Source organism: Cimex lectularius, unplaced genomic scaffold (assembly GCF_000648675.2).
Source record: "Cimex lectularius strain Harlan isolate CLEC.00 unplaced genomic scaffold, Clec_2.1 scaffold6, whole genome shotgun sequence".
NCBI lineage: Eukaryota > Metazoa > Arthropoda > Insecta > Hemiptera > Cimicidae > Cimex > Cimex lectularius.
Genome location: NW_019392677.1, coordinates 3,318,746 through 3,342,517, shown reverse-complemented (window position 1 = coordinate 3,342,517; position 23,772 = coordinate 3,318,746). Strand labels below are relative to the sequence as shown.

Here is a 23,772-nt window from a genome sequence, read left to right as displayed (position 1 = left end):
GTTAACAGTTGAGGTACCAACCCTTGTCCGCAGTAGTGACGGGAATATTATTTAAGTAGACTGGAGGAGAGATCTTTTTACGAAGAGTGAAGGTAATGTGGATGAATTTGTCTGTATTAAATTTTATTATATTCTTTTCACCCAAGACTCCAGTAGCGTGAGGAGTTGTTGAAGGTTTCGAGTGGAAATGACGGAATCGGAGTAACTAGAGAGGCTGTACCGTTTGCAAATGTGAGTGTGCAGATTAGAGGATGTGATGGAATGTCAGCTGTAGAATATTGGTATAGTGTGGGGGTCAGGACTCTACCCTAAGGATTACATGATACATTTTGAGAAGAATTGAGAAAGTCGGTAAAACTGGTCAGTGAAATAACTATGCAGTGGAGGTAGGTGGATCAAAGGATGCCCTTGAGCATCAACAGCAAACCTAGGTGCTAAATTTGATCAAATTCTTGGCTTATGTGAAGAAAGGCCCCAGGAACAATACTGTCCCAACTTAAGAGAGAAGGAAATAATGTCTATCACACTGGGACTGTTGGATAGTTGAATGGAAGTTGTGAAAACCGAATTGAGGTCGGCATTATTTTTTCAGAATTTAGGAATGGAAGATTTCTTTTTAATAGGAACTTTTCAAAAATGTGACACAAAATGGGTAGTAGAATATTGCCAATATATGTAGTAGTATTTTTGTATTATTTAAAATAAATATTTATCATTATTTATTTAAAAAAGCCACGTTGGAATTAGCAAATATTATATATAAAGAGGTCGAATAGGACTGAGCCAATGCTCTTAGTTATCATCAGTTTGATTACTCTCGTGTAAAATTTAGGCAAAAACGTACGAATTCTTACGTATTAGTTTCGGGTCAACTGGGATTAACTGATTGTTCTAGTGCCGATTCTTGCTTAGTCACTCTGTTATCCTCCTTTTTTCGTAATCAGTTGGATTTGAGTCTTGTAAAAGGCAATTGCTTGACAGATCAATTAATGAAAGAGTGCCCAGAGAAAGGGTAGTCATTATGAAAAATTCTCTATTTCTCACAAACTGATAATCAGCGCCCTGATAATTTGATTATATGAACAGAACAAAAACTGCAAGTTTTAGAAAGTTGTGAACTTGAGTTAATTTTTTATTTGGATAAATTTTGAGATATTCTGACAAATTACTGCTGAAATATTCCGATTAAAGATTTACAGTTGCTTGTCTCCTCTTCCCTGCTCGGACTGTCGTTACAGTTCCAACAAACTTTGTCCATGTTTTATTTCAACCGACGACCGATATGTTGTTAATTATATCGAATTAAAACGGCATTAAAGACATTTGGAAGGAAAAGTTAGCATGCAAATGTAGGGCACAAAATGCTCGAATATTCTAACAATACGAGTTCCGAGTTTGTGTACCGTTCATTAAACATACAGGAATTATGAAGGGAAAAAGAAATTACATTCAATTTATAGAGACAAATAAATTTGTGTAACTTATCGAAAGTTGCTGTTCTCTCGCCCTTTATTATATCTATTGTTCAATTGTAATATCACGATTATTACTATTGTTGACATCTTTTGTTGTGATTAAATTGTTTTCATCGGCTAATTACGTCAATGGGAACGATGTGTTTGGTTTTTATAACAACTTGCCGATAGTTTTGCAATATTTCATACGGGCTGCGTAATAAACAGGATCCAACTCACAATAAGTTCTGAGAACAGTTTCACGTCAACCTTTATTGGAGGGTGATATAAATGAATATTTCAGTATATACGATATTACGTCACGAATGAAAACTATCGTACGTGAACGTTAATAGATTTGTTTATGTTTATTAAATACCTTCATATAAATTCGTTTAAATATTGATGGTATGGGTTATATTCTTGCATCATTGATATGCAATTATATAACAGACTAAATACCTAGCTATCACCCTTGATCAAAGGCACATGTAGTTATATCACTAAGCACAGACCAGAGATTATGCAGCGAAACTTGGGGAATAAACGCCAAAATGGTGTAATGGTTATAAACCACAATGATCAGATCCCTGGTCACATACGGAGCTCCTCTGTCCTTGCCAAATGGATGGCTATAATGGTACCTGACAAAATGAGCAGAAGACTGGTTATAGATAACAGAGATCTTCGGAAAAAAGGCTTTTTCGAGTATAAAATCATGAAGTGCCATCCCTAATATGGCAAATGGATTAAAGTGGAACATAGAATAGGAGTAGCCCATGGACTAACGTAAAGGTCTGCAGATGCCCTCGTCAAGCATGAAAATCATGTTTAGCTCGTTGAGCTAAGTTGAGACGTCGTACTCTGGCAGAAGTTGGTTCTCCTCGAGAACATATCTCGATAACATGTTCCACTTGGTGTTATGCGATCTTGTGGCTGTGGGAAATACTTGAGGAGTCGAAATCGAAATCAATGCCAAGTTAGCGGGTGCGACGAGGCGTCTACTTCACAGGTTTATGACTAATTGTTAGTTATGTTCAGTGATGACATGTGCTCCGATAAGGCGTTCCACGTCTGCTATGAGGAATCCTCTTTTTAGACTGGGGTAAACCAAAAGTCTAATATTAAATGTTTGGTGCATATACGGTAGATAAAAAATAAATGGCCAAAAAATATTTTCCAAATAATCTGACTCACCTTTATTTTTGCAAAGTGTAATCACAGGTAAGTCAAATATGAACGCTTTTTCCCTATGGTGCGTTCAAAACTGACTCACCATATGTTTCAGTTAAGATAAGGTAGAAGTTCCCTCCTCAAAAAAGGTTCTTACATCATTGATTGAATTATTGATTGCGCTACTTTGCTTTTATATTTCCTGTCCAAAAATTCCTCTTAGAACCTTTGTCTGAAGTTCACATTTAGAAAAAGTTGGAAATGAATAAATAATATCTGTGAGAAGTTAGTCTTTAGTCATCTTTAGGTCGATATAAGCCGTCGTAATGCGATGTTTATTCAGACCGAAATGAAGAGTCAACATTGAAGGTTTTTACAGAGTCGGATTACAAAGTTGGATCTTTTCCCCCGAGAGATTTAGGAGGAAGACAGAGGGTTAAATAATAAAAATTAAACGAACCATCACAGAAATGAAAACCCTTTTTCTCGGATTTCCATCCGGTTTCATTGTTCGTGTGATTTCTCGGTATAGCTGTTCATTAATTTACTGCCATTATAAAGTCAACGGGGTTGAAGGGACTTCAAATTACTTTCCCTCTCAATCCTCCCAATCCGAGGTGGATAACTTATTAACTGTTGTAATGCAGATACCGTCATCTCAGATCTAATTGAATTCCAGATGTATTTTATATACATTTGAAGATAATTAAATATTTAATTATCTACAGTTTAATTCAGAATAACTTTATTTAGGAAGACAACTTTACCATTTCAATTTATTTGAAACGTCGATAAAATCCTACAATGGAGCATAGAACAAGAAAAAAGCAAGAATAAATAAAATAGCTTAATATTGTTGCTCCTCTTCATGTATGTTTTACGTCATAAGCAACAATCATTTTGAAAAAAAGTTATTAATTCATCATTTTTCATTAAAAAAATTTAGAGGTATTTTTTGGAGTGACATCTTCAAAAGGGTTAATTTTAAGTCAAAAAGGGTTAATTTGTATTTAAAAATGGTTAATTGGACGTTAACAAGGGTTAATTTAAAATTAAAAGGGTTAATTCGATGATAAAAGAGGTTAATTGAAAGTGAAAAAAGATTAATTCAAAGTTAAAAATAGTTCATTTGAATTTACAACGGTTGATTTAAAGATAAGAGTTAATTTGAAATTGAAGAAGGTTAATCGGACAATAAAAGGATTTAATTTGATGTTAAAAATGGCTAATTTGTAATTAAAAAGGGTTAACAGGACTTTTTTTTTTGGGGGGGGGGTTACGCTGGCATGAAGTTTTCTATTTTCATTTTACTGTCGAGCGTGATCGGTCGACCAGGGCCAGGTCCCCGCCGCGCGCCCGCACCACTCATTCAGCTCCATCATCTTCTCATCTTCTAAATTTTCACGGTTGAAGATAATCAAAAAGAAACATTTATCGACTTTAGAAATCCATAGATTATGTTGAAAGCTGATGGATTGTTGCTTATTAGGACAGATTTTAAGTTTATTGGTTAACAGGACCATTGTTAACAGGACGTTAACAAAGGTTAATTTGATATTAAGAAATGTCAATTTGAAGTTAAAAAAATTGAATTTAAAATTAAAAGAGCTAATTGTAAGATAGGAGAGGTTAATTGAAAGTTAAAAAAGATTTAATTCAATGTTAAAAAGAGTTAATGTGAAATTAAAACAGTTAATTTGAAGATGTTAACTTGAAATTAAAAAGGGTTAATTGTTAACAAGCTTTAATTTGAAGTCATTGCATTTCGGAAGTTCGTCCATTCCACAAACCCAGTTTAAAGGAAATTATGTCGACTGAATTATTTTGTTGGGTTAAAGGGTTAAATTAGAGCTTGTTTTTACTGAAAATCAAAAACCTGCATAAACACTATAAAGAATTCCGCTGTTCTTCAATCAACAAAATTCCCATATTTTTATTTAAAAAGGAGGAAGTTTTTCGAGAATTCTCAGTGTTATCTGCGGGGTAATATACCTGCAATTTGGTCGTTACCAATCATCCTGGTCTGCCTATCATCGCTCAGACTTTCGACATTTCGCAACCTCTTGTATTGGGTTTTATGTTCATCAGCGATCAGTTAGAGTTATAAGCTGGTCGAGGCAAGACGACAGGCTCAACCCGGAATGTCATTTATAAACCAATTGACGATGTGAAATAATCTCCAATTTAATGTTAACTGTGACTTTGAAGACCACCTCAACCTTATTTTTGAAATAGCGGACAAAAACATAATTTCCCATCATGATCCATTAATTTTTCCAAATCTTGTTTTCAAAATTAACATTATCAAATCCAGACCAAATTACTTCTTTCAATTAATTATTCTTTTTATGTAAGGTCTTGGTTAAGATGAAAAAATTAGTGTCACGAGACGAATTCGAACCCACGACCTTCGGCTCAACGGTGCTATCCAACCACTTTGAGCTATCGTGACTGCGTCCTCTCGGGCATCAACTCCCCATCCCAACCTACCTTTTTTCCCACATTTTTCAAATGTCGTGTGACCTCTCGTGATCATTTTTGTCTGTCAGGCATATTTTGTACCATAGACCCCGCACACAAGATGGAGGAATGCCGAAATTACAGATAGAGGTATAGTTTCATCACCGACTGGTAGAGAAAATCTTGGGAAACATGAGCTCTTTTTGAAGCGGCGGAAATGGTAACCGGTCAAAAAGAACCATTTACGCGATAATTATTTCATAGAAGAGAAAAGCGAGCGGAGATTCGACCCTGAGGTTTGATGCGCCAGATACTTGGAGTTCCGTCATATCGCAAATGATCTGTAGGAAGTCAAATCGATTTTTTAGAATTTAGTTTTCGCTCCATCTTTAATGACCTTATTTACAAAAATAAAGCGGAATTGAAGCTGTCAACAACGTAAAATTGTAACTATTGATTTAATAAGTGTTGAATTTATTTTTAGGCTTGATCCACGTGTCGCAAATTATTACCTACCTCCGTAGTATGCGGCTTAGGAACGAATTAATGAAACTTAACTCATACATACTAACAAATCGAGTTTGTCAACCGATAAGATTCTTTACCTCAAATTAAGCACATTCTGCTGTCAGAAAAAATCCATATTCGCCCCTGATGAAGGTAGAAAATATTCTCATCGAGCCTTTCGAAATAATAGGACAATAGCCTGTAGTTCCTGGAATGTATTGTACTAATACCTGGATCGCGTGTCCATACGTATCTGATTTTTAGTTTTTCCGCTCCGAAGCGAGATTACACAGGATGGTGCCCCATATATTTTTATTCATTAAAACTGGCCTTATTAGACCGTATAAGCCCATGTTATAAAACCATTGGTACAATAAGATTTAACTTCACTATTCACAAAATTTTTAACGACACAAGTTCATATGGCTTTGTTCTTTTCGACCTATTGACGTTGTTTCGATTGTGCAGTAAGTAGGTTGGTGCTTCCACATTCTCGACTGGTGTATTTCCGCCGTGTCCTCAGGATCTTATGATTCCTATGTAAGTCCTTATCCCTTACGTACAAGGTGCATTGACCATGTTACGATTTATTTTGAAGTGTTTGTATAATTTTAATATTGCTGCCTATATCCCATATAGGCTTTAGGACTTGTTTGTACAATATTTTCTTTTGCATAGTTAGGTTGGAGCCGCCTCCTATCAGTTTGGCTGTCTATACTTAAACCTAATTTTATGCTCCTTTTTTCCATCTCAGCTTGGCATCTAAGATCATTCCCAGATATTTATCACTGTATGATACAATAAATAGTTCCCTCGGTTGTGAGAGACGGAACATGGTCCTCTTTTTTATGTGTAAAATTTATATGCACTGATTTATTCTGATTGATCCTGATTCTCCATTTTTTGTGTCATCGATAAACGTTACAATTTTTACTTAATCTATTTTCGGAAAATCACTGATGTATAACAAAAAAAGTGTTGGACCTAATAAGCTACCTTGTGGCAATCCGGCATGTATTGTTATTGTCTTTTTAAAAGTTTAAAAACCTATAAATATAAAATAATGATTCAAAATTCATGCTAACCCACAACAATCATCAATGAGGGTCAAGCGGTCCGACAAGTCTGTTCCAATGTGAGACCTCATGACGAACAACTGAGTTGTCCCCATAGTCGCAGTCGTTTCCAGTGAAAAGATTCGCACCTCTTCAAAAAAGTTAGTTAACGCGGCCTTTAAATTAAATGATCAATATTGCTGTGGAAGAAAACTTCCGATGTGTCTGACGGCAGAGTATTTCCTGAAATTCCTTCGGCTCCCGTTCCGCTTTGACCGACTCCCTGGGAAGTCCATTCATGAGAGGCGGTGTCGCCGACCGGGAAATGTGCTGACCTGTTTCCGAGACACACTAGACGATCCGTGAGACGTTTGTAGTTCATAGACCGATTCATAAAACAGATTATTGTTTTGAGGCCAAAGGTTCATTTAGGATGAAGAAACCAAAAGCAGTTAAGTGTTCTGTAAGACTTAAGTCTTTAAGAGATTTTTTTTAATAAATAAAAATACACTGCCGACATCAGAATGAACTGACGATGCGAGTTTGATAAGCAATTTCTATTTTTGGTTAGCCCATTCTTCAGTACATTTCCGTCTCTCTCGTTGAAAGGGTTCGAACAAAAGAAGATGGGTGGATAGAGTGAATAAAACTGCTGACAAGTATTTTCATTGTGTCGATGTTTTAGCATTCGTGTCAGCGGTTTATTTATAATCGTTTAACGCGATTTTCCAGATGGCCGGCCGAGACGGAAAACAACTCTCTCCGGCCAATTGATTTGTTATTCTTTGTTATTCAAACGTATTGTTTCGGCCCGTCCTGACACACGACATTTTCAGGAAACTCGCAGTTGTCATTTTCCGAGAAGGAGCCATATCGTATTATCGTCGTACACCATCGGTGGTTAATTTTGGCGTGTCGCGTGCCCGGTCCTGATCGAAGAACGGCGTTTTCCGGTTTCGGCCTGTCGTGGTTCACAACCCCTGGGTTAAAAACGCTTGACCGGCGCGAAGGGGGTTGTCTGTCGTTATGCTCCAGGGCCTTCGAGGAAATCAGCGGGAAATCCGTTTTATCGATACCGCTAATCGCTGTTCTTTTAATAGCCGTTATCGGACAGAATTGGAAAATTGGAAATCCGGCCTTCGAAGTACGATTTTACATAACGGAAACTAGACTAGACCCCCCTCTCGAGGAGTCGATAATTACAACGAATTATTATTTCTATCGATTTTATTCTTCTATAGAAAACCATTTTCAACGGAATCAATTTGTTTTTCTGAAGAACTCGTTTAGCACTCCCGTTTAATGGCCTCTCAAATGCTTTTCGGAAAAAATCCTGATAAAAAATCCATACCTAATTTTTAATGTTCAGCGCGAATTATAAATTTGTGAAATAGTCAACGTAGATATTATTAAAGAGCGGAATTTTCCCTTAAGCCCGGTTTACACTCTACTCCAGGTGTAAACACTACATCTGTGGAAAATACTTGCATATAAACCGTAGAGCGTCTGTGAGACAACTGTGAGACATGTGATGAGCCGGAAAACACCAAACACGTAATCCTTGAGGAAAGTAGAAAAGCATTTGTTGATAGGGTTTGTACTATACATTAATCCCTTACCAGTCCCGGGGGTTTGGTTCCAGAAAACTACCGTGAACGTTAAATCCGCAAATGTGAAATCTATTTTCCTATGCTATAAGGATGGGAGGGTTACATTCCATGACGCCAAAAATTGAGATACAATTCAGAACTTAAAAAAAAAAATTATTCAAAACAAAATAGATGACATAACAGTGTTTGTACATGTTAATTGTTTGATTATTTTGGTGTGGAAGGAAAGAAATAACTGATAATTGTTCGCTGTTTCGCCAAATAATTAATTTCTTTAATATAAATAAAGCGGCTTCGACATCCCTTTTAAACTTAAACATCGATTTAAAGATAGGTCGAAATCCATTGCTTTTGGTATATGTTGGTCCCTGAAGGTTAATATTTCCCTGAGCTGTTTTGAAGAAAAGCTTTGGCCTTCGTAAAAAATATTAAATGAAAGAAAAAAATTAAATAAACACCTTCGAAAGACTTATTCGTGTTTTCCGGCTCTCGTGTTCGCATTCAACTTCCTCAGATTCTTTAGTTTATTCTTCTTTTTGTCGCAACAGGTTTGCAACTCTCTTTTTCATGAGAATTCAGCAATTCGTTAATTTCGTCTTGTCTCATATCGTCAAATCCTTCAACTCCAATCTGATGCGCTAGCCGGACGATTTCTTCTTCCTCATCTTGAACTGGTGGAACAGTGTTCTCCTTTTCGACCACCTGTGGCAATATCTTTCTCCAGCTATCATTGATTGAGCTAGGCTTCATTTCCTGCCAAGGTGCATCGATGTTTGCAGTGCAATCGGCAATGTTAAATTTCTTCCAGCAACTTGTCACTGTTTCATCTGAATTGCACTCAATCTAATTTAAAATTCGCATGAAATTTTGTGTGTGTTTAGCGTAAAAGCCTTTAAAAGCTTCGATACGAAAATAAAATTGTTTGCACACTTGTTTTTCCCCCCGCGAATAAAGAAATCGGTCCTCCCGCAAATGTCAAATCTTTCCTCATTTTTTCATACATGAACAGTGAAAACCGCAAATGTCAAAACCGCGAGTTTTAAGGGATTACTGTACTTTAGAAAGTGTGAAAAAAAGGCGCGAGACTGTGTGCGAAGGAATTTATTCTTTGTCTCCTTATTGCTCTATGTCTTGTCGATGTATTGCAAGGAAAGCTCACTAAAGTTTAATGTAAAAAAACTAAAGGTATGTAATAGTTTTTCAATCCTCCAATACCATTTGGCATAGGAAATTTCCATTTGGCCTCTAAGCATTTCCTTAATCGTCTAGCTCTGGGTTGAATTATTAAATAAATTTTTTACAATATATATCAAATCTAAGTTTAAAAGTGGGGCTAGATTGTAGTAAAATAAAATAAATAAGGTAATAATAAAAAATGTATTAAAAATGTGCCTTCTTGCACCTAATCCATCTAATAAAAGTCTTCGCCTTAGTGCATAAACGAACATTGAAATTCCTAACTTACTGAAGTCGTTGCTTGATTTCAAGATCGGTAGATTGTCGATTGCGATAATTACATTCGAAACCATAAAACTATGTTACGCGATGGCCACCCAAGCCTGGACTCTGGAGGGTGACGAATAAGGTCAGGAAGTACCAACTTCTGGGGCCTGACCACCGCGATCTAGACCTCTGATGTAGATATGTGATTAAAACATGATAGGAACGAAATGGAAGCTACAGAGGTTAAGCGTGCCATCTCAGACCTTGTCAGAAGTTCTGGACCAATGGCAGGCCTTCTGACCAATGGCAGGCCTTCTCGCACGTAATCCAGCTTAAATCTTCGCCTTACAGTGCGTAAACATTCACATTTCTAACTTATTGAAGTCATTGCTTGAGTTAAACATCGGTAGATTGTAGTTTACGTTAATTACATTCGAAACAATAAAACGATAAAATAAGATGGTGGCCTGATCCAAGCCTTTTTGAATAACTTCCAGTATTTTGTTAGCGATAGAAGACCCTTCGGACAGTTATTCTGGGTATGTTAAGCATCCTGGCCACATACGCGTAACTTCTTCCACCTTCTAGCAATGTTATGATTTTAGCCGTATCACTTGAAGCCATCAATCAAACAAATGTGAAAAACAAACCAAACCACAGGAACGTAAGAAAGCGGTTTGACAGAAAAACTAACAAAGAAGATATTTATTATTCAAAGATTTATTTACAAAATCCAATTTTAAACACAACCGAGAGATTTTATCTGTTTACCTGTTACCTTAATCCTTTAAAACGGACCAAATGTAAGATAATAATGCAGACTCTGAGATAATTAAAAATATTAAAGGCGTCCACTTTTTGCCTCTCGCAAGGTTGGTGGGTCACGGATTTGTACCAAAAAATTTTTTTTGTGATTCTACACCTCAAAATATTTGGCAATATATCTTGTTTTCTCCAAAAATATTTGAAAATTTAAATTTTTTGTATTTTAAGATTTTTATTTTGCTTTTCTACTTGCTCAAATCAACTATGTGAATATACCATGTTACAGCATTTTTTATTTAGACTGAAATAAAAATATAGTAAAAGCTATTAAAGTTTATCAATAACCAAAAAATTTCTAAGAAAAGTCGGAATCTCATACCGTTCGCCTTCCAGTCTCCCCATCTGAATGACGGGGTTTTGTGCCTACGTTACTAACGGCTGGTACCGGTCTGTCATACCAATCGCCTCCGTGAACTGGGCCTAATTGGTTAATTTTGAATTGTTGGGTTCATTTTTTCTTAATTTCAATGAGGAAAAGTCGTAATATATTTCGCAGGTGCTCAAAATTTGCGTCGCCAAAAATTCCATTTCCCTCCGCGTAACTTCCTTTCCCGAATTTTCCTTTTCAGGACTTTCTCCAGTGTCAACAAACCGGCTGACGTTTTTCGAGGGTCACGCCTTGCCTTCCCCGAATCACCGGCGACAAAAGGAAACGGAATCTTTTCCCGCCCGTTTGAGGAATAATGAACAGCCGGTGCCTCTTCGGGGGAAATCGTGACACAATCAATGTGACTAATCAGCCAAAAGGAAAATCACTCCTTTTCCACGAACAACGCGCAGTTGTTTTCATTTTCTCCGAGATAAGACAATATACTAGGTCAATTTCGACTAATTCTTTTTAGTCACTAATGAATAAATCAATGGAATTAGGCCCCCGGCGTACTGTATTTGTTTTTCGAACCAAAAAGCGAATTAGGAATCGGTTATAAGAATCGTCCAAGGAATCTATGAACTCGGCCCTTTACCGATAGTTCTATCAGATAGTTAACTTTAAAATACTGGGAAATCATCATATATATATTGCTATGGACATGGAAATGAAAATAATGTTTAAGATTGAAGAACAAATACACATACAAACAAAAACTGAATTTTACATTTAGGCCCTACAAATTTATTTTTTCGTTCAACTTTTCTTTTTTATCCTCAGTTAACCTATCTCATTCATGTAATTTATTTAATTTAAAAGAACAAAATGTTGTCGGTCTTATTCTGAGTTGCGTTGGCTTCTAGAACTTCGTTGCAAGGTTTTCCATTTGAACTGTTTTTGGATTTGAGGGTCAGCCAAAAGACACAGTGACAGTGGGGGGAGACACAGTGACAGGGGAGTTTCCCTTAGATCATCCCTTTCCCGACCGAGACACATTATTGCTGGTGTTCCTCAAGGTTCTAACGTTGGACCCATTCTATTCCTCCTATATTTTATTTAACAAAATCCCCCAAGAATGTAAAATGGCTCTCTACGCTGACGATATAGCTTTATATTCCTCTTCTTGAGGATCGACACTATATCGAACAGATTAGACAACGCAATGCGCTGCATAGAAAGTTTCTGCAACTGTTGGAAAAGAAAAAATAATAAAACGTAGGCAATACTTTTCAGCAAGCGTAGACCGTTGCTTTACAAAACGATTCGATTTGAAGGTGTATCGTGGTATGAGTGAGGTAAATATCTTGGGGTGATATTGTACTGTAAACTCATTTTCACTCCCCAGGTGTCATAAAGTGAACAATGGCAAAGCATACTTTTAGCAAAGCATAGCATCCGCATACTTTTCCCCCTGCTGTCTAACCTGTCGTCTATCAATAAGCTTCTGTAGAAAGTAGTGATCAAGCCTATCCTGGTGCCTGACATAGCAATATTGCGAGGCTGCAGGTTGTGCAGAACAAGTTTCTGCGGCTTGCGATAGACTCGCCCCGATATGCACGCACATCGTAACTGCACAATGCGACAAACATCTTGATGGCCGATGGAACGATTAAATTTTTTAAGCAATGCGAAGCTTACCAGTACAATTGGCTGCCAAACAGGCAACTATTGCTTGGATGATAGGCACAGGACAATAACGCTCTCCTATAACAGTTTGCCAGTTGACAGTTTGCCCAATTTTTCTGCTTTGGTTGATCAATATGTTGTAATATTTTTTCCTTTAACAGATTTAAGTTGGGAGAGCTCATAACGAACTTTGTCGTACGAGTAGTGAATCACCCTGTGTAATAACTCCCTGAATTTATAAAAAAAATAGTATTCATCCGGGATTCTGTGAACCTGTTACCTTGGATGTAGCAAATTAAAAACCGTTTCTGCGTACAATTTAAGCGATATCGTCAGTTAATCCCGTTAATAATAACATTGAATTTTTGTTTTATATTGTAAATTTTATTTTTACAACATAAATGACGGTTGTGATGTACTGTGCTAACTCAAATCATGTAAAACATGTAATACCTTTGAATATAACTACCTCTAATAATTACCTCTGAATATAACTTAACATTTTTTTTCTTAAATGGCATAACGGCGTATGACTGAAAAAATCATTTACGGCTATGCACCTCCGTCTTGAAAATTCAAATTTCAATGTTTCTGCTCTGATGACAGTACACGGTCATCACCTCCTGCGTGATCGTTCTACATCAGGAAAATAAGATTTTACGTTGTGACGAAAAAAACTTGCATTTCGCAAAATCGGATCGAGTTCGTAAAGGAGGTTCACTATCGCCAGTTCAAGGGCTGAAGCACTACCCCAGTAGACAAGCTGACGTCAGAAATAATCCAATTATCGATAAATAATTAGTTCTATAAAAACAAAAAATTTTAAATAAGTTTTTCAACAAATTGGCGTAACTTTATCAAAATTGGATGAAGCGTTTTGCATTGTCCCACCGGCGCATTTGAAATTTTTTATTAATTATAGAACTTAGACGAGCAAATTGCCCAATAATCGTGGATCATTCGGAGTGCCGTTCAACCTTAAATTAAATAATATTATAAACTAATTAGGATGTTAGTGATATAAGTTTGATTAGGTTGAATCAATGTAAACATCTAATCACCGAACTCATAAAAGTCGGTTTAACTATTTCGTAATCATGACATTTTGTCTATATCTTGCCAGTTATTAAACGTGAGTTCAAAGGCGTCGCCCATCGACCGAAGTAGTCAAACCAGAATTTAATTGTGCTCCCGAAGGAGGCCGGAAGTCCTAAAATGCACCGACGATGACATCACTTTTTAGACCAATGTTAGAAAACACCTGCCATTGACCTCCCTTCGCGTTACCTACACTTTCCATTTCTTTTCTTTTTTTTCGAGATTTTTAGTTCAAAACCAGATAATTTTCCGGACCCCACAGCTCTCGCTAAAGTGATAAAAGGGCAGATGAACCCGGGGATCTTCCAGGAGATTTGCTTGTTTTGCTGAGGAATGAAGTGGCAGTCAGCGAAAAACCTTTTCGAGGAATATTTTCTAATCGAAGAACATCGCGGCCCCTCGACCTAGTCATCAATAGTCGGAAAACTTCCTGTCCACTGCCCTATTTCATTCATTCACCAATAAATTCCTCCTTTACTTAACCGAGCTAGTTTAGATCGATTTATTCGCCTTTTCTTAGCCTCGGCGGCCTAGAAAACGAATTCGCAGTGTAACACAAAGCTGCAAGATTAAACAGATAGAAGGAATCTCTCAAAATCCTTTATTTGATTTTTTTACGAGGGTATTTTAAGTGATATGAACCCTCGGGGTGCCGATGTTTTTGAAAAAAAAGCCTATTTGTAAGGATGTCGGGTTCGAATGCAGGGCCGCTAGGTTCGAACCCGGGACCTTACCTTACAGTGACGAGCACCATGTCAACGCCTAAACCGTTGCGGCCACCTACGCCCCTTACTCAAAATCCTTGATTGATAGGATTAAAATTAAGGATAACGTTATACATAGGATAATTCGAAATTAAACAACTGTGCCAAGACTTTTTCGAAAATTCATACTCTTATTTATTATTCTTATCTTGCTTTTAATTCACTCAATTTATTGCCACTAAAAATTAACAATTAGATGCTAGTTTTTAAATAAATTTGGTATCAAATGATTAATCTTTATCATTTTGAGGTTTAAGTAAAAAAGTAGGGTGTGCCAATACATACTTTTGACACCGCTGTATCTTAGGAATGGGCTCTAGTAGAAACTATCGATAGCTTTTTTATTTTACCGCAGTTTTTCAAGCTCTCGGATTATGAAGGTACCAGCTAATTCCGCGATATTAGGTACGACACGTAGTCACGCACTCGTGCAAACAAAAGAAATTCATGGTATGGTCTCTTTCTACCTCTTCATCTTACTTACCTTCTATCTTTTTTTCTAAATAAACAAGAGGCAAAGAATTGGTTGGTCTTCGTCTACATTCTTTGAAAATTTGATATAGTGTGTAGTATTTATTGACCGTTAATTAATGATTAGTTAGAGATCGTGAGGTGCGGTCTGGTGTGACGTAGGTTTTAAAAAAACATTTTCTTTATCGTGCCTAACATTTTCGATCATATTCATCTTCTAGGCCTAGGATTTATAAACATTGCTTGAATTATACAAAAAGAGGTAAGATGTGCTTCAAGGAGCACACTTGAACCACATCGGCATTTTCGACTTTCCAGAGGTTTTAAAATAAGTGTAGTTTTTGTTTCTTTCTTTGTTCGTTCTACTTTTTTAAAATTCGAATAAATTGGTTTTTCATTTTTACATAGTCCTATGATGACCCCATCCTGCAAGGTATCAAGTAATAGGTAATTAAATTCAATTACATGAAATTCTTTATTGAATAGGTAGGTAAGTAGGTCGCGTGGGTAATCTACCTATGGAAAATGGGAAGATGCTATCGAAAAACTATCAATAGTATCGATAGTTTTTAACCGATAATATCGGCCTATCGATAGTGCTCAACTATCGACTTTCGATCATCTCAACTGTATAGCTGTATTTAGATATTAACATTATATCAAAAATGGAAGAAGGAAAGTACTTCAGGTCTCTATTAAGAAGATGAACAGAAATTTTTATTTACAAATATTTAAATTAAATGCAGTAAATTTATTATTAATTACATGACATTATTTTTCTATTAGTGGAAAATAGTAGAGTAAAACCCCAACCACTACTAAGTTAAGCTCTGTCCTGAAATACAATCCCATTGACCCAGGTCTTATTTTTTAACCCACCATCTGATGATCTACGTGTTTGAAATTTTGATATGTCGCAAAAGGTCTTATTGCTTTTTTTATATTTTTGTATCCTATAATTAAAAATTAATCTTAACCGTTCAATGTGAGAACGGAAAATTTTATTTACAAATATATATATTAAATACAATCGTCGAGAATTTTTTTTTCTGTGCGAAACTTAGCCCCAGCTGTTTAAGTTATAGCTAAATTATTATTAATTACATAACGTTATTTTCTATTAGGGGAAATATTACAGTAAAACCCCAGCTGAAGACCTCTACTAAGTAGTAAAGCTCTGTCCTTACAGAAAATACAATCCCATTGAACCGAGGTCTTATTTTTTTACCCCTCTCCCTGATGAATATTTTGATATGTTGCAAAAGGTTAATGTTTTTTATATTTATCGATCGAACAATTAAAGATTAAGATTAATCTTTAATCTTAACAGTACAATGTGACAATTTCCTTTTGTTTTTGTCAAAGAAATATAACTATTGTCAATTGTGATAGTACAAGTGTAGTCCTAATAAGTTTTTTTTTTAGAATTTTGTTTATAAGCATTCCCTCTACTTTTTTCTGGGAACTAATAACAAATTAAAACTCATATTTATTTTGATATTTACCCAACAGAGGAAAGAATATGAAAATAAAATATCAAAAGATGAGCTGAATTTCATAATGCACAACAAGATACAAAGTCCATAGGAGGCAGAATTCTAGGCAAAATGTTATAAATTATTAACTTTTAGATGCTGGGGTTAGAGACATAAAAAAATAAATTATTACTGTATTTAGCTTTGAGGAATCCAGGGTGTCATTCGGGCCGCTTAGGCTGAAATCGCGATAGCAGAGCAACTCGTATTTGCCACCAATCCACTCGTATTGCGGTCCTGAGTTCAACCCAGCTGAGCTCATGAGATTTTAAATGATAATACGAAAAAAATATTGTAAAATAGTTTCATCCTCTTCCACGACAATCAAGTTTTAACGTTAAGGCTTACTATGTGACAGGAATTACTACTTTTTTAATGCAAGTATTTTTAACTCATTTAAACTAATATCTTTCGGACCACTACCACCAGTTCGACCTCTACTGTGGAAGAAAATATCAAGGCCTGACGACAGGGAATCGAGAATAATTTCGGAGGAGAAAATTTGATCGTGTTTATCAAGGGAAAGTACATCAACCAATCTAAAGCTTAGGGAGACATTAGAAAATGACTTCTGAGAAATTACCAGGACAATGCCTTCGGCTTAATTATGTCGACTGATGATGTAACAATGGGCCTATTTTGGAGAGGACTACCGGGAAAGAAAGTACGTAGAGAATCGAGATCGATCCATGAGTTCGACGGGAATTTTGGTCTAGACTCGCAGCATTGGTCAGACGTGTTTCGGCATTTTTGATTTACGACAAGTCTACTTCATAGTCGTTTTTTGGAAGATGTTCCGGTCGAGTTTTCTGATCGTAAATCCTTTTTCTTTTTAATCGATACAATTTTGAGTGGTTTAAACCATGCATGTGAACCGACGTGTTTGTATTTAAGTTTTCTAGTATGTTCATTTATCGTCCTTTTTGTAAGGCGTGTAATTCATGCTTGTCTTTATTGTCGATTTTCAGTGCGATGAGTTTGCTTTTCCGTCACTGTCTTATTTGTTGATCTGTCCTTTTTATTTGCCTTCCCATTCATATATTATGGCGTTAGCCACTTTTCAAGTGGGTTGGTTTTTTCTTAAAATAGTAGATATTTAAGATTTTTGAACAGTATGTTAAGATTTTTATCTTAAAATTAGTGTGTGGTGTTTAGTGAGCGTTAGCCAATGATTATTTGAAGATCGTGAGGTGCGGTCTGGTGTGACGTAGGTTTTAGAAAAACATTTTCTTTATTATGCCAACGTTTCGATCTTTATTGAGATAATCTTCAGAGCTCAATAAAGATCGAAACATTGGCACGATAAAGAAAATGTTTTTCTGAAACCTACGTCACACCAGACCGCACCTCACGATCTTAAAATTAGTAGTTTTGCTATTGTGGTTCACGGTCTCCAGTGCTGTTTTAATTTTTAATTGGAATGTTAAGGTCATTATCGATTGTAGAGTGGGTACGTAGAAAGGATCGTTTACTAAGTTTCAGAGGATTTTGGATTTAAAAATGTGAGTATGATTATAGTTGGAATCCCATACCCGATGCTATACGTCCAAACGAGCTTTATTACGTCTTGTGTTACAGCCGTTTGTTGTGAAGTTTTTATATAGACATGAAAGTGTCCAGTTATTTCTTGCTTTTTAGTTTAATATATGGCATCCATTTTAGACTTTTATTAACGTACAACCCGAGTTATTAGCGGACGTGGTTAATTACAGGATGGAATGTAAGATGTAGGCATAGTGGGGGCATTATTCTACGTCTGGTATTAAATGTTATGTGTTGGCTTTTATCGACATTTATTTTTATTAGCCACTTTTTCAGCAATGGTTTTATGTTGATAGGGTGACTGTAGGGAGTGACGCGAGGGAACGGTATCTTTATTTGAAGATAGGGTAGCAGTATTATCTGCAAAAGTGTAGATGATTGTGAGAATACAAGATTGTACCAAGATACTACCTGTACTATTCCAGTATAAGAGGAAACCCGAGTGAACCGAACCATTCAAGCAAATCACCCTAGTCTGTTTCAGATCAAGTTTGGTGGCCTTTAGAAGGGCCGATGCTTGAAGGAGCGGTTGGAGTCTGATGACTGGAGTAGATGAGGTATGATTTTGTAGCCTATGTAGGAAGCGACCGAAGGGCCTCTTGTGGCTGGCAGCCACGTCGACTGTTGAGAGTTCGACGAGTACAAAGGATTAGCTTTAAAGATAACACTGCTGCAGTTAGTGTTTCCGGTTTGCTCCAATAATGAGTGATTCTCTCTGACGATTTCATTGATAAATCTGCTCTAAGTAGGTTGAGCTCCTGCTTAAAGTGAGGGGTGCTGCAAAGCTCATTGGCTGCTGCAATTCGATATTAAAAAGGGTTAATATGACGGTAAAAGCGATGTCGGGGCATTGGACAGGTGTTTAATTCTTAATTTGTTTGTAGGTTTGCTAAGTTGGATTTTTCTTATCCTATGCATGTGCATGTAGTCAGTCCATTTAGTGTTTATTTTTATAATCTGTTTTTGTTTATTGATTTACGTTTGTGTTGTACCTTAATTCATAGTGTTAAAAGGGCGTTTTTTAAAGAAATTTTGAATTACACTGATTTTGTCCAAAAAGTTTTACGTGATATTACTGTTAATTTTTTGACGTCCTTAACCAAATCCAGCAGATTTCAGTGATTTTGTCGCATTTGTAATTAATCTGCCCGTTTGTAATATGTTTGTGGTTTACGCATTCCACACTGGATGGAATGCCAGGGAGAATGTGGTTGTAATTAATGGATAACGCCGAGGATGGAGATTAAGGATGAGCCGGATCCGACCGCGCCACCCTCGTCTAGTTTCCAGGGCTACCAAAACAAATTCCTTTTAGTTTACCTCTGTCCCTCCGCCAACCGATATATGCGCTTCATAGCCACTGACGGTTTTGAATGTTCCCGGACAACCAGATTCAACGCTCTCGAAAAAATTTATGTTGTTTTATTTATCATTTTTGTTCTTATTGAAGTCTATGTAATAATTGAAGTCGTTTTCTTGAAACAGAACCAGCTTCTGGAGCGAGTGCTTGTAGCCAAACGACACGGCGGGAGCTCGAGGGCAGACGCTGTTGAGGTCTGGGTTGTAGTGGTTGGGCGCAGGGCCGGGCATTATGAATTTGCCGTTCTGCACGTTCAACTTCAACTTCTTTTTAGACTTCAATCTGCTGGAAGTACTCCCTCTGAAAAGATACGACATTTGTTGGATCATATGTCATAATTGATATCTGGTACGGCTGTCTGTCCGTTAATACACATGCCGCCAGTTAAAGTCTCGTAATTACGTGTTTCCCATTGTTAAGAAAAACCAACCGGCAGATAATTTTTTTCCATAGGATGTTTTTATACGGATAAGTACATTTTACCTCGATTTTTAAGCTTTAACGTTTGCGAACTGGTACATTTATTAATTGACGTACAGCGGTGATAGCAGAACGTAACTGGGACGAAAAACATCTATATTTACGATGGTAATATTTCAAGGCAAAGCTTGCCTTCTCTTCTCTTCAGCCAGTCTAAGTTTTCAGGAGTACTTGAAATAGATTTTTTAGAGAAATCCTGTCCTGTTCACGTTAAGTTAGGTTCCAGGGCTATTGACTACTGCTGGGTTGTAGGGCTGGGTGATAGTAGACATGGATCGGACCATTGGGTAAAGGCTTTGATTTTGAAATATACTATAAATACAGATGTTTCCAGTTACGTTCTACAATTTTCGCTGGAGGATGATCGAACTTGTAGTCAGAGTGTATTCGTACCGTTTTGGATTGTTGGAGCGTTCTTTTTGTATAAACCAAAATAACGCTAATACTTACATAGTGCCTTTACGCTTGGAGCTGACTGTAGAATGGGAGCTCTGTTTGGGCATTTTGGACTTCACTGCACAATAAGATCCTAGAAAAAAATATAAAATATTGGTGAAATTCAGAATTGAAAAGGATGGAAAAGAAAATGTTACCTTAAAGACTGCGATCACTTTAAAACTCAAAAGCACGGGGACGTTCAATTTCCAAATTCCCCCAATTTCACCTACAACATACAATAAATAAAAACATGCTAAGTTTTATTCAAAATAAAACTTTTTTTCCATATGGGTTAAATTTCCACAATACATAAAAATGAAAACATTTGTTTTTTCAAATTCTCCCTTAACGGCACGATTATTTCGGTGTTTCAAATTTGACAATGCCGCAGAGCGAATTTTCTCAAACGGCGTCATCAATTCATCACTCGGATATCAACTCATACCGGGTTGGCACCCAACGTTCCGGACTGCAAAGCGACAACTCCCCAGCAAATGGCGGAATCGACGAATTTGGCTGCGTAAATCAGAGTAAGTCGGCAGTCACCGGTAGGCCTTTGAATGGTTTTAACCCGTTGATTGCAGGTCCTGGGCCTTACACCCTACCGTCGCTCATCGGCTACAAAAATCACGACATCACCAAGTGCAGGGCCCCGGCGTACACGATAGCCGTGAAAAGGCCGATGCCGATGCCAGACAACGCCACCCCGGCCCCTATCTACGAGACTTTCGGTCTCACCAAGTACGGAAAAGCAAATCCCCCCAAAGCCACGATCAGATCCCGCCCGCCCGCCTTCAGTGTTTACGGTAAGTTGTAAAATACGAACCAGGCTTTTTGAGTAAATCTTCGTCGGCGAATCAGACCACTAGCTACCACGGAAGAACGCTGCAGAACCCTCCAAGACACTCCATCCTCAACCTATAGTGTTATGCTCTCGCATAGTTGGTAATATTTTTGGGTCTAACAATGAAATGTTAGTGTTTTGTAAACGTATCTCTCATTCCAAACCTACACTAAAAAATCAAACCTTGCAATTATATCATCTGTGTGGTTTCCATAGTATTTTATTCTGAAAAATCCGATCGATAAAAGGAAAAATTATAGTACAGACGTGCGTTTCATACTTTAGTAATTCAACTTGCCACATGATACAAAGTTCTCCAGCATATTACTCCCTCGGGTATCTGATGATGAATGGTAGGAATCGGGTTTTCTCTCCAAGCAATTCAGCCTTGTGGCTTATTGAATTTTTTCTTTAGTTCAGGTCTTTTCGATCCTCTTAACCATCAATTTGATTTCTGGTCCGTCCATTCTACAGCAGGGCTTTAGATTAGTCGATGCGGTATCCTCTTTCAGAAAATACATAAAAACGAACGTCAGACCTCCCCACACTAGCCAACCATGTCCGATACCTTTATAATCGCCGTTGATCATAATGGAATGTTAGGAAGAGGGCGGTTTGTATTCACCAAACTCTGCAGCTTTGTCTTGTTTCACTTTTCCTAGTTCCTCACACCCGCAATCTCGTCCTGAAGTTATTCCTCCCGGATCGCTTGTTTATAGTGAGAATCGGTTCTAATTTTGCACTTATCATGCCAATCAAACTTACGTTCCGCATGGAATTATCCTGGACTAACCAACAAATCGCAGTCGACACCGCGATCCTACCCAAATATTCTGACCTTCCTAACCTAACTCTAGCAATAGAATCAATCATGGAACACCTACATACTGACTGTGTGCTCAGTGGCGGATCAAGGTAAACGAGCAAAACTCCAACGTCTGACCTGCTCACTAGTGCACATAATTAAAAAGGTAATCCTTCTATCCAACTAACTCCGGTACTGTAAAAATAACGCTAGGAAGCGGGGGTTTTATATTCACCAGCCCTTGAGGCCTTCTGGCTTTTTGTACTTTTCCTAGCTCCCTTAATTCACTTCAATAGAATCGATAACCTCTTAAGTATTAGGTCATTGGCTGACATTGCTCCAATTCTTTTTCCAGGGTCTCTCGGTACGCTAGGCTATATTTCTGGATGGTAATAATAATAATAATTAATAATAATATGAAAGCAATAATAATAAAACTTGTAAATATGTATATGTAAATACAAATTAACCAGTCTCAAACCTAACCAAATCTAAACTGTACCTAACACTAAGCCTAAACCTAACCTAACCTCCCCTAACCTATCTGATCTAACTCTTAAATAACCCTACCTTTCCCTAACCCAACCCTAACTATCGCAAGTAATAACAGTAACATCTAATAACAATTTAATTATTTTATTTTCATCTTTTGCTGTTACGAGCTCCACATATTGTAGTTCCTTGTAGGTGTTCATATTTGAAAAATAGATGGGCCTTTCTTAGAACATTTTCATTTTTCAATTATGAGGTAAATACATATTGACCATAACGGATGTCAATTTTAAATGCAAAGAACTCATGTTGTTTCATCATTGCGGCTTCTTTTCGCATGGTTGGTGCACGGTGCATGGTGCAACATTCGTTTGATACGTTCCCAGTTGACCTTCGTCAAATCCTTTGACCAGAATAAAACAAAAAGCGTACTTGGCGAATACAGGAAGTTCGATAATGATCTGACAATTAATATGAGTTCACCCCTCTGTTATGTTCGGTAATGCTTGTCTTAAAATACACCTTCATTAGCTGATTTGGGTCCCGGGCCTGGCTACTACTCGCCCGAAAAGCACCTGAACGCCATCCTCCCTCGTGCGCCCGCCGCGACGATACGGAGTGCCAAGAAGACGAGTCTGTTCGACGAGTCGCCAGGGCCGACTTTCGACCCCGAGAGGGTTCTGGGCCCGAGGCTTCCCCTGAGGCAGTCCGCCCCCACGGCCACGGTGTAAGCAATCGGGTCGTCGCGGGGGCTGCGCGGCTCTCTCAAGCCCGACTTTGTTTCAGGAAAGGGAGACCTCCGGACTTCAGGGTTTACAGCGATTCCGGCCCCGCACCGGGCCATTACAACGCGGTGCCGATCCATAAAATCATGGCCAGGGCGCCCTCGGCCACCATCGGCGGCAAGTGGCCCGGAAAATCCGTCTACGAGACAGAGCAAAGCCCGGCTCCCAATGTTTACAATCCGAAGGTGGACAACTTCGGCCCCCGGCCGCCGAAGGCCTTTATGGGGATCAAGCATTCCAATTGCAAAGCGCTGGTCAAAATACCCGAGGATACTTATTCGTTAGTCGAATTCTGAAGAAATAAACAAAATTCCCAAAACAAGAATGTCTATTTTCATTGAACTATGACAATAAAACAGTACTCGTTATGTCCCATCATTCATAATTTGGACATAACGGTTTCTGCATCAATTGCAACACATTTTTAAAAATTCCAATAATTAGTTTTATTAATTGCTTTCTATGCAAAACATATATTTATTAATATGATGGTAATAAAACAATATAAATAAAGATGTGGCAAAAACCTGTCAGACCACGGAGATGGGGAGAGGTAGTCGACCATTGCTGTAATTCTTAGTTATTAGGACAGTGGTTGGTTTAGGGTTGTGTTGGATGTCAGGCCACTGTCTTCA

The 23,772-nt window shown here is 37.5% G+C and overlaps 1 protein-coding gene and 1 long non-coding RNA gene across 2 annotated transcripts; one reads left to right on the top strand and one right to left on the bottom strand.

The window, feature by feature from the left end:
- Positions 1 to 19,335: 19,335 nt before the first annotated feature.
- On the bottom strand, positions 19,336 to 21,301 carry LOC106673929. The gene is made up of 4 exons (XR_001341444.1): positions 21,038 to 21,301; positions 20,367 to 20,437; positions 20,224 to 20,302; positions 19,336 to 19,593 (listed from the first exon to the last, which is right to left on the bottom strand). It is a non-coding gene; the product is annotated as an uncharacterized LOC106673929 (long non-coding RNA).
- On the top strand, positions 20,496 to 23,462 carry LOC106673927 (outer dense fiber protein 3-like). Its single transcript, XM_014406319.2, has 4 exons — positions 20,496 to 20,741; positions 20,796 to 21,017; positions 22,884 to 23,079; positions 23,139 to 23,462. The coding sequence occupies exons 1-4, from the start codon at positions 20,594 to 20,596 to the stop codon at positions 23,431 to 23,433; spliced, it is 861 nt and encodes a 286-aa protein (XP_014261805.1). The 5' UTR covers positions 20,496 to 20,593; the 3' UTR covers positions 23,434 to 23,462.
- Positions 23,463 to 23,772: the final 310 nt, after the last annotated feature.

Excerpts from the sequence above, each read along its gene's own strand:
- LOC106673927 (XM_014406319.2), top strand. The coding sequence starts at position 20,594 with ATGCCGCAGAGCGAATTTTCTCAAACGGCGTCATCAATTCATCACTCG. Across the intron at positions 20,742-20,795 it reads ATTTGGCTGCGTAAATCAGA|GTCCTGGGCCTTACACCCTA; the intron begins GTAAGTCGGCAG and ends CGTTGATTGCAG. Across the intron at positions 21,018-22,883 it reads GCCCGCCTTCAGTGTTTACG|CTGATTTGGGTCCCGGGCCT; the intron begins GTAAGTTGTAAA and ends CACCTTCATTAG.